The following is a 23,807-nucleotide window of genomic DNA, read 5'->3' as shown; positions in this document are numbered from 1 at the left end:
ACATTCACTTCTCATCTCCAATCTCATCTCTCATCTCTAACTTCTCATCTTTCATCTCTGCCATCTATCATCTTTCATCATCATCATCATCATCATCACCATCTCTAATCTCTCATCTCTCATCTCTCATCTCTCATATCTCATCTCTCATCTCTCATCTCGCATCTCTCATCTCGCATCTCTCATCTCTCATCTCTCATGTATCATCTCTTATGTCTCATCTCTCACCTTTCATCACTCATTTTACATCTCCCATTTCTCATTTATCATCTCCCAGCTCTCATCTTCGCCATCACCATCTCTTATCTCTCCTCATCCTCATCTCTCATCTCACCTCTCATACCTCATCTGCCATTCCTTATCTATTATCTCTCAATTCGCATATCTCATCTCTCATCTCTAATCATTATCATTACCATCTCTCATCAATTTTTACATGGATTCCTTCTGAAATTTTTCCACGGATTCTTCCAGAATTCTTTCATGGTTTCAAAGAATACCTTTGGAAAAATTTTCACGGGTATTGCTTTTGAACTTTCTCCAGAGATTTCTTCGGAAATTCTTCAAAGAAATCTGTTAGAAAATCTAGCATGGATTGCTTCGGAATTTCTACAATTAGTTTCTACAGAAGTTCCTCCAGGGATTCTTTCAGAAATTGTTCTAACGATTCCGCCAGAGGTTTCTCGAAGAAATGTTGGTAGGGATTTTTTTAGAAACCAAGCAGAAGTTTGTTTTGCAATGCTTCCAGAGAGGATATCCAGAATTTTCTATGGTTTTGTTTTTTTTTTTTGAAAATCTTCCTCAGGTTTCTTTGGATTCCGCTCTTAAAGAAAACCTTTTAAAAACTTCTCCAGTGATACTTTAAAAAATCCTACGGAATTATTTTAGAAAATCTTCCATTGGTTGCTAAAAAATTTCATCAATAATTTTATCAGAAATGCCTCGAGAATCGCCTTCCAGAAATCCTCTAAAGATTTCTCTATTAATTTATTCAAGAATTTCTTTAAAAAATCTACCATAAATGAATAAATAACTGATAAATTTTATAGAGATTTTTGAAGATATTTAAGGAAAACTTACCAAAAGTCGTCTCAAACCATTTTCAAACAAATGATAAAAGTGAAATTCAACTAAATTGGCATAGAAACTTGCCAAACTTGACAAACAAATCGTTAGAGGAAATTGGAAATAAATTTCCGAAAAATTGCCCATACCAATTCACCAAGGAATTGTAGAGTAGTTAGAATTATAGCAGAAATTTACAGGGGAATAATCAACAAAATATTGAGGAAAAAATAAATTGTTTAAGTTTTTATCAAAAGCATTTCCGTAGGAATTGTTTAGGACGTTGAGAAAGAAAATCATCAGAATAAGATTTTAAAAGAGCAAGAACTTTTTGAAACAATTCTTAAAAAATAAACTATTAGATTTCCCAAAATATTTTTCAAGAAAATTCCAATTAATTTGTTTGAGTAGTTCTTAAAGAAATATCAGAAGCAAGTGTTCAAAATGTTGTTTAGGAAACCTCCAAATTAATTCCAGAAGATTTTTTTTTTGCAAGAATGAACAAATAAGTTCCCCAAAATATTAACTGAAGATTGTTCGAAGATGTTTCTTCGGTCATTTCCAAAAGAATTACCGAAAGGAATTTCTGAAGAAATTACCAAATAAAATCTCAAAGTCATTTCCGAAACAAATTTTAAAAGGATTATCCAAAGAAATATAGCCGAAGGAGTTTCAAAACCAATATCGGGATGAATTCTCGAAGAAATTTCCGATGAAATTACCCTACGGTTTTCAAACCCGAGCAGAGGAGAATATATAATTCATAACAACATAATCATATAGCCTGTTTTAATATCATAATTTGTTATCATTAACTTATCAAAGTATTACTTTGTTATAACATGTTTTGTTGGGTAATCTTATTTTGTTAGGATCAAGTTATTAAGTTTCATCGACTAAATAACACTTCAATAATATACTTTGCTGTAGACTAACTTTTGTTATTATTCTACTATTGAAAATGTACAAATAAATGATAAACTATAACACAACAACAAGGGCCTGTCCATAAACTATGTAGACTCCTAGGGGGGGGGGGCGGTTTGTTCTGGCCAAAATCTACGCTTCATACAAATTTTGAATATTTTGTATGAACAAAAGTCTACGGAGGGAGAGGGGGGATTCTGAGATGACCCAAATTGAGTCTACGTAGTTTATGGACAGTGCCTAACAAGTTTTCAAATTCACAGCAAGATTCATTGTTATTAAGTTGTTATTGAATCTAACAAAACATGTTATTACCAAAGTAACCACAGTGCTGAAGCCTTATTGCATGCAGATATACGGTGTATTCAGTGCAATCATTACTTTACATGCACACTTAAGGTTGATTTAAAGTGGAAGTGGGCAATTATAGAATCAAATTAGGATTATCTGGTATAATCTTGAAACAGTCGCATAATTGCCCATTTCCACTTTAAATCAACCTTAAGTTTGCATGTAAAGTAATGATTGCTCTAAGTACACCGTATATCTGCATGCAATAAGGCTCCAGCATCGTGGTTACTTGGTTAAACTGGTCTTCCAGGAACATTTTTTTGTTATTATATTTGTTATTCTGCCGCTTATGACAGATAAGTTTATAACATAATAAGATATGTTAAGGACAAACGTCTTCGCTTCAACAATGCATCAGAACTTTAGACGCACAAATCTCAAGAAACAAGCTTCAAACAACAGTGCATTTTATAATTCTGTTCTTGCTCACTTGTAATAAGCTTAAAATAAGAAGCTCATGTTCACTGGTTTTGTTTACGAAGAGATTTGTGCCTTCGAAATCGTGAGTAGGTGCCAAAGCTGGCCATTGTGGCGGCCATTTTGGGATTCTAACAAGTCTGTCCTTAATAACATAAAAATTACTGATTTCATTATACAGTTATTATGGCAAAATAACATATTTTATTATGCTTTTGATATTTTCTTCTGCTCGGGAAGTAATTGCAAAGGAAATTCTCAAAGAATTCCACAAGTTATTTGAAGATTGTTTTTTTTTTTTTTGAAGGAGTTGCAATAGGATCATCCAATAGTATTAACATAGAAATTCTGTAATGTTCTGGAAAATATTTCGGAGAAACTTCCGCAAATTATAAATAGATTTTTTTCAGAAGGAATTGATAAAGGAACTTCAAAAGATTCAACGAAGAAATTCCCCAACATGCTTCCAGAGGAATTTCCGTAGAAATTGCTAAAGGAGTAGCTGTAGAATTTCCGAAGTTGTTGCTGAAAAATTGAAATCTTTATGATTTTCTGTATGTTTTCAAGTAATTTCTGCGGATATTTCTCCGGAGATTCATCCACAAATATCTTTACAAACTTTCTTAAAAAATTCCTGAGAAAAGCGGTTTGGCACCCTTCCTCCAGGGTTTCCTTTCAGAATATCTTCCTCAGAATCTTTCAAAAATTTCCGGATGGATTTTATAAGAAAATCTCTCATGAATTGCTTTAGGTATGTCCCACTGATTTTCACAGTGAATAAGTATTCTTCAAATATAACTCCTCAAGGGACTTCTCCACAAATTTCTGCAAGGATTTTTTTTTACTTTTCTCATACTTTCTCAGATATTGCTCCATGGAACATTGCAGAAATTCATTGGAAAATTGTTTAAACAAATCATCCTTCGATTCCTTTAGAAGTTTCTCCGTAGTTTCTTTTTTAAATTATTTATTTTTTGCACTAGAAGTTTTTCGAAAGATTCTTTCAGAAATATCTCCAAGAATTTCTAAAAAACCTCTATGAATTCCTGCCAAAACTGCTTCTTTGATTCCTTCAGGAATTTATCAAGATATTTCATCAGATCTAGATGCATTTAGATGAATTTACTAAAACTTTATCAAACATTCCTCCTGTGATTCTTTCAGAAATACTCCGACCTTTTTTCTGATATTCCTTTGAGAATATCTTCAGTTTTTTTTATATTGATTTAAAAAGTCTTCAAGTATTCCTTCAGAAATGCCTTCGTGGATCCTTCTAGAAAATCTTCTTTAAATTCTTTAAAAAAAAAGTTTTCATGAGTTCCTTTAGAAACTTCTTCAGAGAAGGAATCTTATATTTTTCCGGGGATTCCTTCAAAAATGCTTCCAATAATTTGGTAAATTCATCTACCGGTTAGATTAGAAATTCTTGCAGCAACTCCTGTAGGATTTTTTTGCAGGGATTCCATAATAAATTCACAAAGGAATGTCTCCAGGAATTTCTTCAGAGATTAGGAATTTCTGCAGTAATTCCTTAAGATGTTTTTACAGATTTTTTTTTGTTTCTTCAAATAGTCCGTTCACATATTTTTCCGAAAGTTCCTGTAATACAGAAAATCTTTCAGGAATTTAGAAAAGTCATTATTTTTAGAAATTATTCTGAAAATTCCTTAGGAGATTTTTTTTGGGATTTCCCACAAAGGTTCTTCAGAAAAATTTTGGATTCCTTAGAAAATTCTGGCAAGAATTCTTTTGATGATTTCTCCAGCAGTTTTTCAATGCGTTTTGTTTTTCAAGGATTGTTTTGAAAGTTCGTCCTATACAATTTCTTTCAAAAGCACAATTTCATTACGGCGAAAAGGTTACCGTCTACCCCCGTTGGTTTGAACGACACCTCATGCATACCATCGGGGTTCATTTTTTAATTTGAACTTCTGGTAACCCTTTCGGCATCGAAAAACACACTGATCGTAACCCTGTTTGCTGTTTTGTTTTGATTCTGCGTTCCGTTTTACCCCGTTCCAAGACCAGAATGACGTTTGTACCATTTTTAGTTTGAACGATGTGCAGACCAGCGGGGTCAAACTAAAAAGTGTTCAGATTGGATGCTGTCAAACCTACGGGAGTAGACGGTTGTATGTTAGTGAGTAAAGAGAGGTTGCAGGGGCGTTTCAGGATGTCCAAAGGATTTTCAGGGGGCTATCAGGAGATCTCAGGGGCGTTTCGGGCAGTCCCAACAGGTTTAGGAGGGGTTCCTGGAAGCCTCAGAGGCGTTTCTAGGGGTTTTCAGCGGGCTTCGAGGGCACCCGATTGGGTTTCAATTGCGTTACAGGGCGTCTCAGGGGGTTCCATGCGGCATCATGAGCACTTCAAGGGGTCTCAAAGACGTTTTAGGAAGTTTAAGGGGGTACCAGGAGCAGGGATGGGAACATTCATTTGCAAAGAGTTACACTCACTTGCTGTTTTCCCAGCTTAGAAGCGTGCTATCAAGAAACTGTGTATGGACGACTTTTAGCTTGTAATTTTGTCTAAAAGTTTGCCGAATAAAGTAAAGGTCGCACACGTATACCAAAGTCGTGACGGAGCTATGAAAGCGACTCTCCACGAGATGAGTGTAATTTACATTCACTTTGTGGAGAGTCATCTAAATCGCCCTTGAAATCCCATCCTCGGGGTCCTTGAGGGCATCTGAAAACCCTTGAAATGCCCCTCAGAAATCTCCTGGTACTCACCTGAAACCCATTGGGATCTCCTTAAAACGCCCTGAGATCTCTTGGTAGCCCTCTGCTCAACCATATAAAAATGTCATAGCTACCATCAGGGTCTCCAGTTAGCCTAGTGGTAAGGCTTAGGATCGCGGTTTCGATCCCCGTTCCAGTCGGGAAAATTTTCGCGACTCCCTGGGCATAGTGTACTCCAAAACCTCTATTTATTTTTACCTAAACGGATTCATTACCTAAATGGATTCAGTTTATTACCTAAATAGAGTACAATATTGCAAAGAAGTTTAAGAAGGGAGAGTTACTAGGCGATTTAAAGGGGGTCATGCGTAGTTTCAGATGGCTTTCAAGGAAACGAGTTTCAGGAGGAGAGGGCGTTTGCGGGGGTTTTGGTGGGTCTTAGATCAGAATTGTCATTCAAACGACTAGCTGGGCACGAAACATGGAAAAACCTTCAAAATTCCGCCAGACTGAAAAAAATATTCAATGTTGGGTCAAATTTGGATCAATTTTTATCGTATGTTGGGCTATTGTTGGACCAACATCGGACAACTATGTTGGGTTTGGAGGCCAAAATAAAAACAGGTGAATGATAGGTTGATGTCGGGTTTGACGTCATCAATGCTGGAGCTGATATCAATTGAATGATGGTAGGATGGTTGCTTATCTCAATTTCAGCTGGAAATGACGCTGGATACTGACACTTTTCAACACTGCATAGAAGGAGGGGGGGGGGTGTTTAGGGGGCAACATTGCACCCTCCTCCTCCCATACCCCCTTAACACCACTCACTACTTCTTTCCTGTAAACTAACCTTATACCTAATCTGAAGTATTCCAACTGATCTGAACACAATCAAATTCCTTACTTACCTTACCAATCAGGCTAAGGCCGGGGTGGCATCTGCTGTACATAGTAGCCGCCTCCATTCCACTCGGTCCATGGCTGTTTGTCTCCAGTTCCGCACTCTGCGTAGGGTCCGCAGATCGTCCTCCACTTGGTCGACCCACCTAGCTCGCTGCGCGCCACGTCTTCTTGTACCGGTCGGATGACTCTCGAGAACCATTTTAGTCGGGTTGCTATCCGACATCCTGATGACGTGACCCGCCCACCGTAGCCTCCCGATTTTCGCGGTATAGACGATGGTTGGTTCTCTCAGCAGCTGATGCAGCTCGTGGTTCATTCGCCTTCTCCAAGTCCCGTCTTCCATCTGCACTCCGCCGTAGATGGTACGCAACACCTTCCGTTCGAAAACTCCAAGGGCGCGTTGGTCCTCTGCACGTAGGGTCCATGTTTCGTGCCCATAGAGGACGACCGGTCTAATCAGCGTTTTGTAGATAGTTAACTTCGTGTTACGGCGAACTTTATTCGATCGTAGAGTTCTGCGGAGTTCAAAGTAAGCACGATTTCCTGCCACAATGCGCCTCTGAATTTCTCTGCTGGTGTCGTTGTTGGCGGTCACCAGTGAGCCCAAGTACACGAATTCTTCAACCACCTCGATTTCATCACCGTCGATATAAATTCGGGGTGGCGCGCGCGGAGAATCTTCCCTGGAGCCCTTTGTCATCATGTTCGCTCTTTAGTCGGATGTACGTTTCCGCCATCGTCTCATTTACGAGCTATAATATCAATATCATCAGCGAAACCAAGCAGCTAAACGGAATTCGTGAAAATGTTTTTCTGAATCCAAGAAATTGACAAGGACCCTAGACATTTAAAGTCCTATACAGAGTCGCATTAGTCGTTGGGAAGGTTACCTTCTATGGTGTTCTTCTCAAGCCGACGGTAGATGCGGAATAATCTCTGTAAGTTACAATCTAGCTGATTGAGGCGTGCTATATTACCGATTTTTTTCCGACAGTGGGAGTCACTGCCGCGAATCAATCCTGCAAGACTTCAAGAGTTTCTGTAGGACATAAATCTACAGTTTTATTAATATTCCAATTACAATTACTAACTATGCAACACTTACAATTGACCATATCATTACCAACTAAGAACAATTTGCAGAAATTGATGTATTTCACCGAGCACGTGTCACCGATCAAAGCGCGCCAAATGCTCATGCCGCTTCGCAAGTGTTGCCAGTGCGCCTGCACTGCACAGGGAACTTTGTACTAAAATGCGAATGAATGACTTCACAGCCATGAATGAACGACTGCCATTCATCGTTCGAAGCTATATGTGCGCGGCTTTCAGCAACACGCTTACAGAAATGCGTCCAATGAATGGAAGAATGCAAAAAGGGGCCGCAGTGCCATGTCACAAGCACAGTCGAACAAGGCTTAAAAATGAAAACAAAAGCAAACGATTCACCATAACCAGATCAACGATACAAAGAATTCGCAACTCATCAGTATCTGCCTCCGCTACGTCGACTGCGGCACAACATTGAAAATAATATTTTATCTAATTTTAATTGAAAAATGTCTGATTGACTTGAGTATTTAAAACAAACAGAATAAGCATTTGATTGATCGACTCGTTTAGAAGTTAACTACGACAACGGTGTTCTCACTTTTTTGCATACACTTCGAAAAGTGAATCAAATTATCGTCCCCCAAACCGTAACAATAGCCTATGTGATTAGAGAGCGAGCGTCATCGCCTAAGCCCCCACACTGCTGGTGGGCAATCGATAGACCGATCATTCAAACTTTGATTGAGTTTACCTCCGCTGGCTGAATAGATAACCTTTTATCTTATCGTGAATGACGAATTCCGATGATGAGCGCACTCCACTCATCGCTGCAGCTATCCCGGCAGCGACTGCCCCAGTCGCTTCGGGATCACGACCATACGGTGCCGCCACTTTACACCCGGATGATGATGTACCTACTGCGCGTGGATTACACGCCGATCGAGAATTACCCACAACTGACTAACTTTGCGAACCATTTTCCTCTTTCAGACGCGCGAAACGATGAGCAGCTTCGTGGTGAACAACGTGGCCGGTGAGTCCGGCCGGAAGCTGCCACAGTACATTGCCGGGCTGGCCGCGTCCGGAGGTGCCCTGGCAGCCGGTACCTTCCTCGGGTGGACCTCGCCGGCGGAGATTCCACTGGTGCAGAAGCAGGAGTACGGCTTCCCGATCAGTACCGAGGACTTTTCTTGGATCGGATCGATGGCCAATCTGGGTGCGGCGCTCATGTGCTTCCCCATTGGGATTCTGATGAAGATGATTGGTCGGAAGTGGGCCATGTTGACGATGGTTCTTCCGCTGCTGCTCGGCTGGTTGCTGATCATCTTTGCGAACAACGTTGCTATGCTGATGGTTGGGCGGTTCTTCCTCGGTATCGGAGGTGGTGCGTTCTGTATTGCGGCGCCGACCTATACGGCGGAGATTGCACAGTCTTCGATTCGTGGAACGCTGGGAACGTTCTTCCAGCTGCTGGTCACCATCGGTATTCTGTTCGTGTATGGAGTCGGTGCCGCTGTGAACGTACAGGTGCTGAGCATCATCTGCGGTGTGATTCCGCTGGTGTTCGGATTGATCTTCTTCTTCATGCCGGAGAGTCCTCACTACTTTGTAAGTATAATTTGATAGTGTTTGGCATTGACAACGTTAAGATCAGGTCTTATTCTTCTTCTTGGCGTAACGTCCTCACTGGGATACAGCCTGGTACTCAGATTAGTTTTCTGTATTTTATGTGTATATTGTATGGCAGGAACTAAGATACTCTATGCCCAGGAATGTCAAGGAGATTTCTTGAACGGAAAGATCCTGGATCACGGTGGAACCCCTCGAGCACGTCACACTCATTATGATCATTATGATTACTAATGCCTTTGCAGCTGTGGTTATATGGACACATACAGACATTTACTCAATTCGTCGAGCTAAGTTTATTGAACATATGATACTTGAACTTCAGGGAGAGAATCCTTCAAGATATGTAGAAAGAATCTTTCAGGATTCTCGCAGAGAATTCTTCCGGAATCTTGAAGAAAATCTTTCAGGATTCTTTGGAGAGAATCCTTCCGGATTCTCCGGAAAGAATCCTTCCGGATTCTCCGGAAAGAATCCTTTCGGATTCTTCGGAGAGAATCCTTCCGGATTCTTCGGAGAGAATCCTTCCGGATTCTTCGGAGAGAATCCTTCCGGATTCTTCGGAGAGAATCCTTCCGGATTCTTCGGAGAGAATCCTTCCGGATTCTTCGGAGAGAATCCTTCCGGATTCTTCGGAGAGAATCCTTCCGGATTCTTCGGAGAGAATCCTTCCGGATTCTTCGGAGAGAATCCTTCCGGATTCTTCGGAGAGTATCCTTCCGGATTCTTCGGAGAGTATCCTTCCGGATTCTTCGGAGAGTATCCTTCCGGATTCTTCGGAGAGTATCCTTCCGGATTCTTCGGAGAGTATCCTTCCGGATTCTTCGGAAAGAATCCTTCCGGATTCTTCGGAAAGAATCCTTCCGGATTCTTCGGAAAGAATCCTTCCGGATTCTTCGGAAAAAATCCTTCCGGATTCCTCGGAGAGAATCCTTCCGGATTCCTCGGAGAGAATCCTTCCGGATTCCTCGGAGAGAATCCTTCCGGATTCCTCGGAGAGAATCCTTCCGGATTCCTCGGAGAGAATCCTTCCGGATTCCTCGGAGCGAATGCTTCCGGATTCTTCGGAGAGAATCCTTCCGGATTCTTCGGAGAGAATCCTTCCGGATTCTTCGGAGAGAATCCTTCCAGATTCTTCGGAGAGAATCCTTCCGGATTCTTCGGAGAGAATCCTTCCGGATTCTTCGGAGAGAATCCTTCCGGATTTTTCGGAGAGAATCCTTCCGGATTCTTCGGAGAGAATCCTTCCGGATTTTTCGAAAAGAATCCTTCCGGATTCTTCGGAGAGAATCCTTCCGGATTCTTCGGAGAGAATCCTTCCGGATTCTTCGGAGAGAATCCTTCCGGATTCTTCGGAGAGAATCCTTCCGGATTCTTCGGAGAGAATCCTTCCGGATTCTTCGGAGAGAATCCTTCCGGATTCTTCGGAGAGAATCCTTCCGGATTCTTCGGAGAGAATCCTTCCGGATTCTTCGGAGAGAATCCTCCCGGATTCTTCGGAGAGAATCCTTCCGGATTCTTCGGAGAGAATCCTTCCGGATTCTTCGGAGAGAATCCTCTCGGATTCTTCGGAGAGAATCTTCCCGGATTTTTCGGAGAGAATGCTCCCGGATTCTTCGGAGAGAATGCTCCCGGATTCTTCGGAGAGAATCCTCCCGGATTCTTCGGAGAGAATCCTTCCGGATTCTTCGGAGAGAATCCTTCCGGATTCTTCGGAGAGAATCCTTCCGGATTTTTCGGAGAGAATCCTTCCGGATTCTTCGGAGAGAATCCTTCCGGATTTTTCGAAAAGAATCCTTCCGGATTCTTCGGAGAGAATCCTTCCGGATTCTTCGGAGAGAATCCTTCCGGATTCTTCGGAGAGAATCCTTCCGGATTCTTCGGAGAGAATCCTTCGGATTCTTCGGAGAGAATCCTTCCGGATTCTTCGGAGAGAATCCTTCCGGATTCTTCGGAGAGAATCCTTCCGGATTCTTCGGAGAGAATCCTCCCGGATTCTTCGGAGAGAATCCTTCCGGATTCTTCGGAGAGAATCCTCTCGGATTCTTCGGAGAGAATCTTCCCGGATTTTTCGGAGAGAATGCTCCCGGATTCTTCGGAGAGAATGCTCCCGGATTCTTCGGAGAGAATCCTCCCGGATTCTTCGGAGAGAATCCTTCCGGATTCTTCGGAGAGAATCCTTCCGGATTCTTCGGAGAGAATCCTTCCGGATTCTTCGGAGAGAATCCTTCCGGATTCTTCGGAGAGAATCCTTCCGGATTCTTCGGAGAGAATCCTTCCGGATTCTTCGGAGAGAATCCTTCCGGATTCTTCGGAGAGAATCCTTCCGGATTCTTCGGAGAGAATCCTTCCGGATTCTTCGGAGAGAATCCTTCCGGATTCTTCGGAGAGAATCCTTCCGGATTCTTCGGAGAGAATCCTTCCGGATTCTTCGGAGAGAATCCTTCCGGATTCTTCGGAGAGAATCCTTCCGGATTCTTCGGAGAGAATCCTTCCGGATTCTTCGGAGAGAATCCTTCCGGATTCTTCGGAGAGAATCCTTCCGGATTCTTCGGAGAGAATCCTTCCGGATTCATCGGAGAGAATCCTTCCGGATTCTTCGGAGAGAATCCTTCCGGATTCTTCGGAGAGAATCCTTCCGGATTCTTCGGAGAGAATCCTTCCGGATTCTTCGGAGAGAATCCTCCCGGATTCTTCGGAGAGAATCCTCCCGGATTCTTTGGAGAGAATCCTCCCGGATTCTTCGGAGAGAATCCTCTCGGATTCTTCGGAGAGAATCTTCCCGGATTCTTCGGAGAGAATGCTCCCGGATTCTTCGGAGAGAATGCTCCCGGATTCTTCGGAGAGAATGCTCCCGGATTCTTCGGAGAGAATCCTCCCGGATTCTTCGGAGAGAATCCTCCCGGATTCTTCGGAGAGAATGCTTCCGGATTCTTCGGAGAGAATCCTCCCGGATTCTTCGGAGAGAATCCTCCCGGATTCTTCGGAGAGAATCCTCCCGGATTCTTCGGAGAGAATCCTCCCGGATTCTTCGGAGAGAATCCTCCCGGATTCTTCGGAGAGAATCCTCCCGGATTCTTCGGAGAGAATCCTTCCGGATTCTTCGGAGAGAATCCTTCCGGATTCTTCGGAGAGAATCCTTCCGGATTCTTCGGAGAGAATCCTTCCGGATTCTTCGGAGAGAATCCTTTCGGATTCTTCGGAGAGAATCCTTCCTGATTATTTGGAGAGAATCCTTCCGTATTCTTGGAGAGAATCCTTCCGGGTTCCTGGAGAGAATCCTTCCGGATTCTTGGAGAGAATCCTTCCGGTTTCTTCGGAGAGAATCCTTCCGGATTCTTCGGAGAGAATCCTTCCGGATTCTTCGGAGAGAATCCTTCCGGATTCTTCGGAGAGAATCCTTCCGGGTTCTTCGGAGAGAATCCTTCCGGATTCTTCGGAGAGAATCCTTCCGGATTCTTCGGAGAGAATCCTTCCGGATTCTTCGGAGAGAATCCTTCCGGATTCTTCGGAGAGAATCCTTCCGGATTCTTCGGAGAGAATCCTTCCGGATTCTTCGGAGAGAATCCTTCCGGATTTTTCGGAGAGAATCCTTCCGGATTCTTCGGAGAGAATCCTCCCGGATTCTTCGGAGAGAATCCTCCCGGATACTTCGGAGAGAATCCTCCCGGATTCTTCGGAGAGAATCCTTCAGATTTCTTCGGAAAAAATCCTTCCGGATTCTTCGGAGAGAGCCCTTCAGGATTCCTCGGAGAGAATCCTTCCGGATTCTTCGGAAAGAATCCTTCCGGATTCTTGGAGAGAATCCTGCCGGATTCTTTAAGAGAATCCTGCCGGATTCTTGGAGAGAATCCTGCCGGACTCTTGGAGAGAATCCTGTCGGATTCTTGGAGAGAATCCTTCCGGATTCTTGGAGAAAATCCTCCCGGGTTCTTGGAGAGAATCCTCCCGGATTCTTCGGAGAGAATCCTTCCGGATTCTTGGAGAGAATCCTCCCGGATTCTTCGGAGAGAATCCTCCCGGATTCTTCGGAGAGAATCCTCCCGGATTCTTCGGAGAGAATCCTCCCGGATTCTTCGCGTATCTGTCAAAGGAGAGAATCCTCCCGGATTCTTCGGAGAGAATCCTCCCGGATTCTTCGGAGAGAATCCTCCCGGATTCTTCGGAGAGAATCCTCCCGGATTCTTCGGAGAGAATCCTCCCGGATTCTTCGGAGAGAATCCTCCCGGATTCTTCGGAGAGAATCCTCCCGGATTCTTCGGAGAAAATCCTTCCGGATTCTTCGGAGAGAATCCTTCCGGATTCTTCGGAGAGAATCCTTCCGGATTCTTCGGAGAGAATCCTTCCGGATTCTTCGGAGAGAATCCTTCCGGATTCTTCGGAGAGAATCCTTCCGGATTCTTCGGAGAGAATCCTTCCGGATTCTTCGGAGAGAATCCTTCCGGATTCTTCGGAGAGAATCCTTCCGGATTCTTCGGAGAGAATCCTTCCGGATTCTTCGGAGAGAATCCTTCCGGATTCTTCGGAGAGAATCCTTCCGGATTCTTCGGAGAGAATCCTTCCGGATTCTTCGGAGAGAATCCTTCCGGATTCTTCGGAGAGAATCCTTCCGGATTCTTCGGAGAGAATCCTTCCGGATTCTTCGGAGAGAATCCTTCCGGATTCTTCGGAGAGAATCCTTCCGGATTCTTCGGAGAGAATCCTTCCGGATTCTTCGGAGAGAATCCTTCCGGATTCTTCGGAGAGAATCCTTCCGGATTCTTCGGAGAGAATCCTTCCGGATTCTTCGGAGAGAATCCTTCCGGATTCTTCGGAGAGAATCCTTCCGGATTCTTCGGAGAGAATCCTTCCGGATTCTTCGGAGAGAATCCTTCCGGATTCTTCGGAGAGAATCCTTCCGGATTCTTCGGAGAGAATCCTTCTGGATTCTTCGGAGAGAATCCTTCCGGATTCTTCGGAGAGAATCCTTCCGGATTCTTCGGAGAGAATCCTTCCGGATTCTTCGGAGAGAATCCTTCCGGATTCTTCGGAGAGAATCCTTCCGGATTCTTCGGAGAGAATCCTTCCGGATTCTTCGGAGAGAATCCTTCCGGATTCTTCGGTGAGAATCCTTCCGGATTCTTCGGAGAGAATTCTTTAGGATTCTTCGGAGAGAACCCTTTCGGATTCTTCGGAGAGAATCCTTCCAGATTCTTCAGAGAGTATCCTTCCGGATTCTTCGGAGAGAAACCTTCCGGATTCTTCGGAGAGAAACCTTCCGGATTCTTCGAAGCGAATCCTTCCGGATTCTTCGGAGAGAATCCTTCCAGATTCTTCGGAGAGTATCCTTCCGGATTTTTCGGAGAGTATCCTTCCGGATTCTTCGGAGAGAATCCTTCCGGATTCTTCGGAGAGAAACCTTCCGGATTCTTCGAAGCGAATCCTTCCGGATTCTTCGGAGAAAATCCTTCCGGATTCTTCGGAGAGAATCCTTCCGGATTCTTCGGAGAGAATCCTTCCGGATTCTTCGGAGAGAATTCTTTAGGATTCTTCGGAGAGAACCCTTTCGGATTCTTCGGAGGGAATCCTTCCAGATTCTTCAGAGAGTATCCTTCCGGATTCTTCGGAGAGTATCCTTCCGGATTCTTCGGAGAGAAACCTTCCGGATTCTTCGGAGAGAATCCTCCGGGATTCTTCGGAGAGAATCCTCCGGGATTCTTCGGAGAGAATCCTCCGGGATTTTTCGGAGAGAATCCTTCTGGATTCTTCGGAGAGAATCCTTCCGGATTCTTCGGAGAGAATCCTTCCGAATTCTTCGGAGAGAATCCTTCCGAATTCTTCGGAGAGAATCCTTCCGGATTCTTCGGAGAGAATCCTTTCGGATTCTTCGGAGAGAATCCTTCCGGATTCTTCGGAGAGAATCCTTCCGGATTCTTCGGAGAGAATCCTTCCGGATTCTTCGGAGAGAATCCTTCCGGATTCTTCGGAGAGAATCCTTCCGGATTCTTCGGAGAGAATCCTTCCGGATTCTTCGGAGAGAATCCTTCCGGATTCTTCGGAGAGAATCCTTCCGGATTCTTCGGAGAGAATCCTTCCGGATTCTTCGGAGAGAATCCTTCCGGATTCTTCGGAGAGAATCCTTCCGGATTCTTCGGAGAGAATCCTTCCGGATTCTTCGGAGAGAATCCTTCCGGATTCTTCGGAGAGAATCCTTCCGAATTCTTCGGAGAGAATCCTTCCGAATTCTTCGGAGAGAATCCTTCCGAATTCTTCGGAGAGAATCCTTCCGAATTCTTCGGAGAGAATCCTTCCGGATTCTTCGGAGAGAATCCTTCCGGATTCTTCGGAGAGAATCCTTCCGGATTCTTCGAAGAGAATCCTTCCGGATTCTTCGGAGAGAATCCTTCCGGATTCTTCGGAGAGAATCCTTCCGGATTCTTCGGAGAGAATCCTTCCGGATTCTTCGGAGAGAATCCTTCCGGATTCTTCGGAGAGAATCCTTCCGGATTCTTCGGAGAGAATCCTTCCGGATTCTTCGGAGAGAATCCTTCCGGATTCTTCGGAGAGAATCCTTCCGGATTCTTCGGAGAGAATCCTTCCGGATTCTTCGGAGAGAATCCTTCCGGATTCTTCGGAGAGAATCCTTCCGGATTCTTCGGAGAGAATCCTTCCGGATTCTTCGGAGAGAATCCTTCCGGATTCTTCGGAGAGAATCCTTCCGGATTCTTCGGAGAGAATCCTTCCGGATTCTTCGGAGAGAATCCTTCCGGATTCTTCGGAGAGAATCCTTCCGGATTCTTCGGAGAGAATCCTTCCGGATTCTTCGGAGAGAATCCTTCCGGATTCTTCGGAGAGAATCCTTCCGGATTCTTCGGAGAGAATCCTTCCGGATTCTTCGGAGAGAATCCTTCCGAATTCTTCGGAGAGAATCCTTCCGAATTCTTCGGAGAGAATCCTTCCGATTCTTCGGAGAGAATCCTTCCGGATTCTTCGGAGAGAATCCTTCCGGATTCTTCGGAGAGAATCCTTCCGGATTCTTCGGAGAGAATCCTTCCGGATTCTTCGGAGAGAATCCTTCCGGATTCTTCGGAGAGAATCCTTCCGAATTCTTCGGAGAGAATCCTTCCGAATTCTTCGGAGAGAATCCTTCCGGATTCTTCGGAGAGAATCCTTCCGAATTCTTCGGAGAGAATCCTTCCGGATTCTTCGGAGAGAATCCTTCCGGATTCTTCGGAGAGAATCCTTCCGGATTCTTCGGAGAGAATCCTTCCGGATTCTTCGGAGAGAATCCTTCCGGATTCTTCGGAGAGAATCCTTCCGGATTCTTCGGAGAGAATCCTTCCGGATTCTTCGGAGAGAATCCTTCCGGATTCTTCGGAGAGAATCCTTCCGGATTCTTCGGAGAGAATCCTTCCGGATTCTTCGGAGAGAATCCTTCCGGATTCTTCGGAGAGAATCCTTCCGGATTCTTCGGAGAGAATCCTTCCGGATTCTTCGGAGAGAATCCTTCCGGATTCTTCGGAGAGAATCCTTCCGGATTCTTCGGAGAGAATCCTTCCGGATTCTTCGGAGAGAATCCTTCCGGATTCTTCGGAGAGAATCCTTCCGGATTCTTCGGAGAGAATCCTTCCGGATTCTTCGGAGAGAATCCTTCCGGATTCTTCGGAGAGAATCCTTCCGGATTCTTCGGAGAGAATCCTTCCGGATTCTTCGGAGAGAATCCTTCCGGATTCTTCGGAGAGAATCCTTCCGGATTCTTCGGAGAGAATCCTTCCGGATTCTTCGGAGAGAATCCTTCCGAATTCTTCGGAGAGAATCCTTCCGAATTCTTCGGAGAGAATCCTTCCGGATTCTTCGGAGAGAATCCTTCCGAATTCTTCGGAGAGAATCCTTCCGGATTCTTCGGAGAGAATCCTTCCGAATTCTTCGGAGAGAATCCTTCCGGATTCTTCGGAGAGAATCCTTCCGGATTCTTCGGAGAGAATCCTTCCGGATTCTTCGGAGAGAATCCTTCCGGATTCTTCGGAGAGAATCCTTCCGGATTCTTCGGAGAGAATCCTTCCGGATTCTTCGGAGAGAATCCTTCCGGATTCTTCGGAGAGAATCCTTCCGGATTCTTCGGAGAGAATCCTTCCGGATTCTTCGGAGAGAATCCTTCCGGATTCTTCGGAGAGAATCCTTCCGGATTCTTCGGAGAGAATCCTTCCGGATTCTTCGGAGAGAATCCTTCCGGATTCTTCGGAGAGAATCCTTCCGGATTCTTCGGAGAGAATCCTTCCGGATTCTTCGGAGAGAATCCTTCCGGATTCTTCGGAGAGAATCCTTCCGGATTCTTCGGAGAGAATCCTTCCGGATTCTTCGGAGAGAATCCTTCCGGATTCTTCGGAGAGAATCCTTCCGAATTCTTCGGAGAGAATCCTTCCGGATTCTTCGGAGAGAATCCTTCCGAATTCTTCGGAGAGAATCCTTCCGAATTCTTCGGAGAGAATCCTTCCGAATTCTTCGGAGAGAATCCTTCCGAATTCTTCGGAGAGAATCCTTCCGAATTCTTCGGAGAGAATCCTTCCGAATTCTTCGGAGAGAATCCTTCCGGATTCTTCGGAGAGAATCCTTCCGGATTCTTCGGAGAGAATCCTTCCGGATTCTTCGAAGAGAATCCTTCCGGATTCTTCGGAGAGAATCCTTCCGGATTCTTCGGAGAGAATCCTTCCGGATTCTTCGGAGAGAATCCTTCCGGATTCTTCGGAGAGAATCCTTCCGGATTCTTCGGAGAGAATCCTTCCGGATTCTTCGGAGAGAATCCTTCCGGATTCTTCGGAGAGAATCCTTCCGGATTCTTCGGAGAGAATCCTTCCGAATTCTTCGGAGAGAATCCTTCCGGATTCTTCGGAGAGAATCCTTCCGAATTCTTCGGAGAGAATCCTTCCGGATTCTTCGGAGAGAATCCTTCCGAATTCTTCGGAGAGAATCCTTCCGGATTCTTCGAAGAGAATCCTTCCGGATTCTTCGGAGAGAATCCTTCCGGATTCTTCGGAGAGAATCCTTCCGGATTCTTCGGAGAGAATCCTTCCGGATTCTTCGGAGAGAATCCTTCCGGATTCTTCGGAGAGAATCCTTCCGAATTCTTCGGAGAGAATCCTTCCGGATTCTTCGAAGAGAATCCTTCCGGATTCTTCGGAGAGAATCCTTCCGGATTCTTCGGAGAGAATCCTTCCGGATTCTTCGGAGAGAATCCTTCCGGATTCTTCGGAGAGAATCCTTCCGGATTCTTCGGAGAGAATCCTTCCGAATTCTTCGGAGAGAATCCTTCCGAATTCTTCGGAGAGAATCCTTCCGGATTCTTCGGAGAGAATCCTTCCGAATTCTTCGGAGAGAATCCTTCCGGATTCTTCGGAGAGAATCCTTCCGAATTCTTCGGAGAGAATCCTTCCGGATTCTTCGGAGAGAATCCTTCCGGATTCTTCGGAGAGAATCCTTCCGGATTCTTCGGAGAGAATCCTTCCGGATTCTTCGGAGAGAATCCTTCCGGATTCTTCGGAGAGAATCCTTCCGGATTCTTCGGAGAGAATCCTTCCGGATTCTTCGGAGAGAATCCTTCCGGATTCTTCGGAGAGAATCCTTCCGGATTCTTCGGAGAGAATCCTTCCGGATTCTTCGGAGAGAATCCTTCCGGATTCTTCGGAGAGAATCCTTCCGGATTCTTCGGAGAGAATCCTTCCGGATTCTTCGGAGAGAATCCTTCCGGATTCTTCGGAGAGAATCCTTCCGGATTCTTCGGAGAGAATCCTTCCGGATTCTTCGGAGAGAATCCTTCCGGATTCTTCGGAGAGAATCCTTCCGGATTCTTCGGAGAGAATCCTTCCGGATTCTTCGGAGAGAATCCTTCCGGATTCTTCGGAGAGAATCCTTCCGGATTCTTCGGAGAGAATCCTTCCGAATTCTTCGGAGAGAATCCTTCCGAATTCTTCGGAGAGAATCCTTCCGGATTCTTCGGAGAGAATCCTTCCGAATTCTTCGGAGAGAATCCTTCCGGATTCTTCGGAGAGAATCCTTCCGGATTCTTCGGAGAGAATCCTTCCGGATTCTTCGGAGAGAATCCTTCCGGATTCTTCGGAGAGAATCCTTCCGGATTCTTCGGAGAGAATCCTTCCGGATTCTTCGGAGAGAATCCTTCCGGATTCTTCGGAGAGAATCCTTCCGAATTCTTCGGAGAGAATCCTTCCGAATTCTTCGGAGAGAATCCTTCCGGATTCTTCGGAGAGAATCCTTCCGGATTCTTCGGAGAGAATCCTTCCGGATTCTTCGAAGAGAATCCTTCCGGATTCTTCGGAGAGAATCCTTCCGGATTCTTCGGAGAGAATCCTTCCGGATTCTTCGGAGAGAATCCTTCCGGATTCTTCGGAGAGAATCCTTCCGGATTCTTCGGAGAGAATCCTTCCGGATTCTTCGGAGAGAATCCTTCCGGATTCTTCGGAGAGAATCCTTCCGGATTCTTCGGAGAGAATCCTTCCGAATTCTTCGGAGAGAATCCTTCCGGATTCTTCGGAGAGAATCCTTCCGAATTCTTCGGAGAGAATCCTTCCGGATTCTTCGGAGAGAATCCTTCCGAATTCTTCGGAGAGAATCCTTCCGGATTCTTCGAAGAGAATCCTTCCGGATTCTTCGGAGAGAATCCTTCCGGATTCTTCGGAGAGAATCCTTCCGGATTCTTCGGAGAGAATCCTTCCGGATTCTTCGGAGAGAATCCTTCCGGATTCTTCGGAGAGAATCCTTCCGAATTCTTCGGAGAGAATCCTTCCGGATTCTTCGAAGAGAATCCTTCCGGATTCTTCGGAGAGAATCCTTCCGGATTCTTCGGAGAGAATCCTTCCGGATTCTTCGGAGAGAATCCTTCCGGATTCTTCGGAGAGAATCCTTCCGGATTCTTCGGAGAGAATCCTTCCGAATTCTTCGGAGAGAATCCTTCCGAATTCTTCGGAGAGAATCCTTCCGGATTCTTCGGAGAGAATCCTTCCGAATTCTTCGGAGAGAATCCTTCCGGATTCTTCGGAGAGAATCCTTCCGAATTCTTCGGAGAGAATCCTTCCGGATTCTTCGGAGAGAATCCTTCCGGATTCTTCGGAGAGAATCCTTCCGGATTCTTCGGAGAGAATCCTTCCGGATTCTTCGGAGAGAATCCTTCCGGATTCTTCGGAGAGAATCCTTCCGGATTCTTCGGAGAGAATCCTTCCGGATTCTTCGGAGAGAATCCTTCCGGATTCTTCGGAGAGAATCCTTCCGGATTCTTCGGAGAGAATCCTTCCGGATTCTTCGGAGAGAATCCTTCCGGATTCTTCGGAGAGAATCCTTCCGGATTCTTCGGAGAGAATCCTTCCGGATTCTTCGGAGAGAATCCTTCCGGATTCTTCGGAGAGAATCCTTCCGGATTCTTCGGAGAGAATCCTTCCGGATTCTTCGGAGAGAATCCTTCCGGATTCTTCGGAGAGAATCCTTCCGGATTCTTCGGAGAGAATCCTTCCGGATTCTTCGGAGAGAATCCTTCCGGATTCTTCGGAGAGAATCCTTCCGGATTCTTCGGAGAGAATCCTTCCGAATTCTTCGGAGAGAATCCTTCCGGATTCTTCGGAGAGAATCCTTCCGAATTCTTCGGAGAGAATCCTTCCGAATTCTTCGGAGAGAATCCTTCCGAATTCTTCGGAGAGAATCCTTCCGAATTCTTCGGAGAGAATCCTTCCGAATTCTTCGGAGAGAATCCTTCCGAATTCTTCGGAGAGAATCCTTCCGGATTCTTCGGAGAGAATCCTTCCGGATTCTTCGGAGAGAATCCTTCCGGATTCTTCGAAGAGAATCCTTCCGGATTCTTCGGAGAGAATCCTTCCGGATTCTTCGGAGAGAATCCTTCCGGATTCTTCGGAGAGAATCCTTCCGGATTCTTCGGAGAGAATCCTTCCGGATTCTTCGGAGAGAATCCTTCCGGATTCTTCGGAGAGAATCCTTCCGGATTCTTCGGAGAGAATCCTTCCGGATTCTTCGGAGAGAATCCTTCCGGATTCTTCGGAGAGAATCCTTCCGGATTCTTCGGAGAGAATCCTTCCGGATTCTTCGGAGAGAATCCTTCCGGATTCTTCGGAGAGAATCCTTCCGGATTCTTCGGAGAGAATCCTTCCGGATTCTTCGGAGAGAATCCTTCCGGATTCTTCGGAGAGAATCCTTCCGGATTCTTCGGAGAGAATCCTTCCGGATTCTTCGGAGAGAATCCTTCCGGATTCTTCGGAGAGAATCCTTCCGGATTCTTCGGAGAGAATCCTTCCGGATTCTTCGGAGAGAATCCTTCCGGATTCTTCGGAGAGAATCCTTCCGGATTCTTCGGAGAGAATCCTTCCGGATTCTTCGGAGAGAATCCTTCCGAATTCTTCGGAGAGAATCCTTCCGAATTCTTCGGAGAGAATCCTTCCGGATTCTTCGGAGAGAATCCTTCCGAATTCTTCGGAGAGAATCCTTCCGGATTCTTCGGAGAGAATCCTTCCGAATTCTTCGGAGAGAACCCTTCCGGATTCTTCGGAGAGAATCCTTCCGGATTCTTCGGAGAGAATCCTTCCGGATTCTTCGGAGAGAATCCTTCCGGATTCTTCGGGGAGAATCCTTCCGGATTCTTCGGGGAGAATCCTTCCGGATTCTTCGGGGAGAATCCTTCCGGATTCTTCGGGGAGAATCCTTCCGGATTCTTCGGGGAGAATCCTTCCGGATTCTTCGGAGAGAATCCTTCCGGATTCTTCGGGGAGAATCCTTCCCGATTCTTCGGGGAGAATCCTTCCGGATGCTTCGGAGAGAATCCTTTCGGATTCTTCGGAGAGAATCCTTTCGGATTCTTCGGAGAGAATCCTTTCGGATTCTTCGGAGAGAATCCTTTCGGATTCTTCGGAGAGAATCCTTCCGGATTCTTCGGAGAGAATCCTTCCGGATTCTTGGAGAGAATTCTTTAGAAGTATTGGATTCCTTCGGAATTCTTGGAGAGAGTTCTTCAGTATTCATGGAGAGAATCCTTCAGAATTTTTGAACAGAATCCTTCAGGGTTCTTGTTGAGAAGTCTGCAAGATTCTGGAAGAGAATTTAGAAAAAAAAATACCACCGACTATGTCAACGCTTAATACATAATTCAGCCAATTTAACCCAACAATTCTTCTTCTTTCTAGATCGAAAAGAACCGCGAGGATGATGCGTCCAAATCCCTTAAGTGGCTTCGCGGAAACCGCTACGACGAACGGGCCGAGATCGAAGAACTGAAAGCCGAAGATGCCAAAATTCGCGAGGATAAGATCACCTTCGTCCAAGGCTTCAAGCAGCGTGCCACCATCCGGGCACTAATCATCTCCCTTGGCCTAATGTTCTTCCAGCAGCTGTCCGGTATCAACGCCGTCATCTTCTACACCACGACCATCTTCGACGATGCCAACACCGGGCTGGAAGCCACCGCGGCCACGATCATCGTCGGTGTTATCCAGGTCGTTGCGACACTCCTCGCCACGTTCATCGTGGACAAAGCCGGCCGGCGAATCCTGCTGATGATCTCGGACTTCTTCATGGCCGTCTCCACCATCCTCCTCGCCGTGTACTTCCAGCTCAAGGAAGACGACGCCTCCCAGGTGGCAAACCTCGGCTGGCTCCCGGTCCTGGCCGTGTGTCTGTTCATCGCCATGTTCTCCATCGGTTTCGGACCGATCCCGTGGCTCATGGTCGGCGAACTGTTCGCCAACAACGTTAAGGCCTACGTCAGCCCTCTGGCCGGTGTGTTCAACTGGCTGCTCGCTTTCCTCGTAACGAAGGTCTTCACCAACCTTCGGGATGCCCTCGGCATCGCCGGAGTGTTCTGGTTGTTCTCCGGCCTATCACTCCTCGGCACCGTGTTTGTGTTCTTCATTGTACCGGAAACCAAGGGCATCACCCTGGCGGAAATCCAGCGAATGCTCTCCGGCGAAAAGGTGCGACGCTCCAGTGGCCACAGCAATCCAGCGATGGAGGACGACGAGAAACCCGAAACCCGTTAAGAAGTGCGGGCACTCTCGATTGTAGGCTATATTTATATTGTACATATTTTCCAACGTTTGAGGCCAACTCTACTAGATATACTGCTAAGCCGAAAGTCTAAGGAACTGAAACATCACTTCACTCGACTGAGAGAGAGAGAGAGAGGCAGAGGCCCGGTGTGCTACTGATATGTATTATCGATTTTTTTTAATGTTAACGATAGTAATTTATGTATAGCAAAGTAGCGGATGAGTGCATTGTGAGTGCTCACGAGAGAGATTTGAGTGATAGCAATATATCCAACCATCACGAGGATTAACTGTGTAAACCCACTTCCGAATTTCAGGTCGGGAATGTCATGTTACGTCGTTATCATAATCGTGTAACAGTTTTATGGGGGTCTATTGTAGTTGGTAGAGTCGGCAAATTAGTGCATGTGGTATTCCGTTAGTCGACTGTTCAACTTTACTGATGTATGGTAGATCCCTTGTGCGAAATATGATTAAACAATAAAACACTGAAAACTGATGAGTTCGAAAACTTTATTGAGAAAGAAAAACTTCATTTGAATAAACCTTGGCAATATCAAGAATTGCTTCAAATAAATGTGGCTTTTATGATGTGATTTCTCCACTGAAGTCCGGCCTGACCGGTAAGATTTCTCTGATAGTTTTTCGGGAATCCCTCCAGAATTTCCACGGGAATTTCATCAGTAATTCCTCCAGAAATTCGATCAAGAGTTTCTTGGGAACTCCTCCAGGAGTTTGCCTAGAATTT

At 45.5% G+C, this 23,807-nt stretch overlaps 1 protein-coding gene across 3 annotated transcripts in view; it reads left to right on the top strand.

The window, feature by feature from the left end:
- The window catches only part of LOC109402682 (facilitated trehalose transporter Tret1), an 81,245-nt gene extending 57,687 nt beyond the window's left edge, over positions 1-23,558 (top strand). For 2 of the 3 annotated variants that reach the window (XM_062844436.1, XM_019675386.3), the window contains exons 2-3: positions 8,388-9,005; positions 22,199-23,558. In XM_062844436.1, the coding sequence (XP_062700420.1) occupies positions 8,400-9,005; positions 22,199-23,050 (1,458 nt within the window). In that variant the 5' untranslated portion in view covers positions 8,388-8,399 and the 3' untranslated portion in view covers positions 23,051-23,558. Of the gene's footprint in view, positions 1-7,791; positions 8,308-8,387; positions 9,006-22,198 lie in introns of those variants that run through there. The other variant, XM_062844435.1, reaches the window with a different exon arrangement.
- Positions 23,559-23,807: the final 249 nt, after the last annotated feature.

The sequence above is a fragment of the Aedes albopictus genome, chromosome 1, assembly GCF_035046485.1.
Source record: "Aedes albopictus strain Foshan chromosome 1, AalbF5, whole genome shotgun sequence".
Taxonomy (NCBI): Eukaryota; Metazoa; Arthropoda; class Insecta; order Diptera; family Culicidae; genus Aedes; species Aedes albopictus.
The sequence above is the reverse complement of the archived record's forward strand: the minus strand, read 5'-3'. Positions and strand labels throughout refer to the sequence as shown.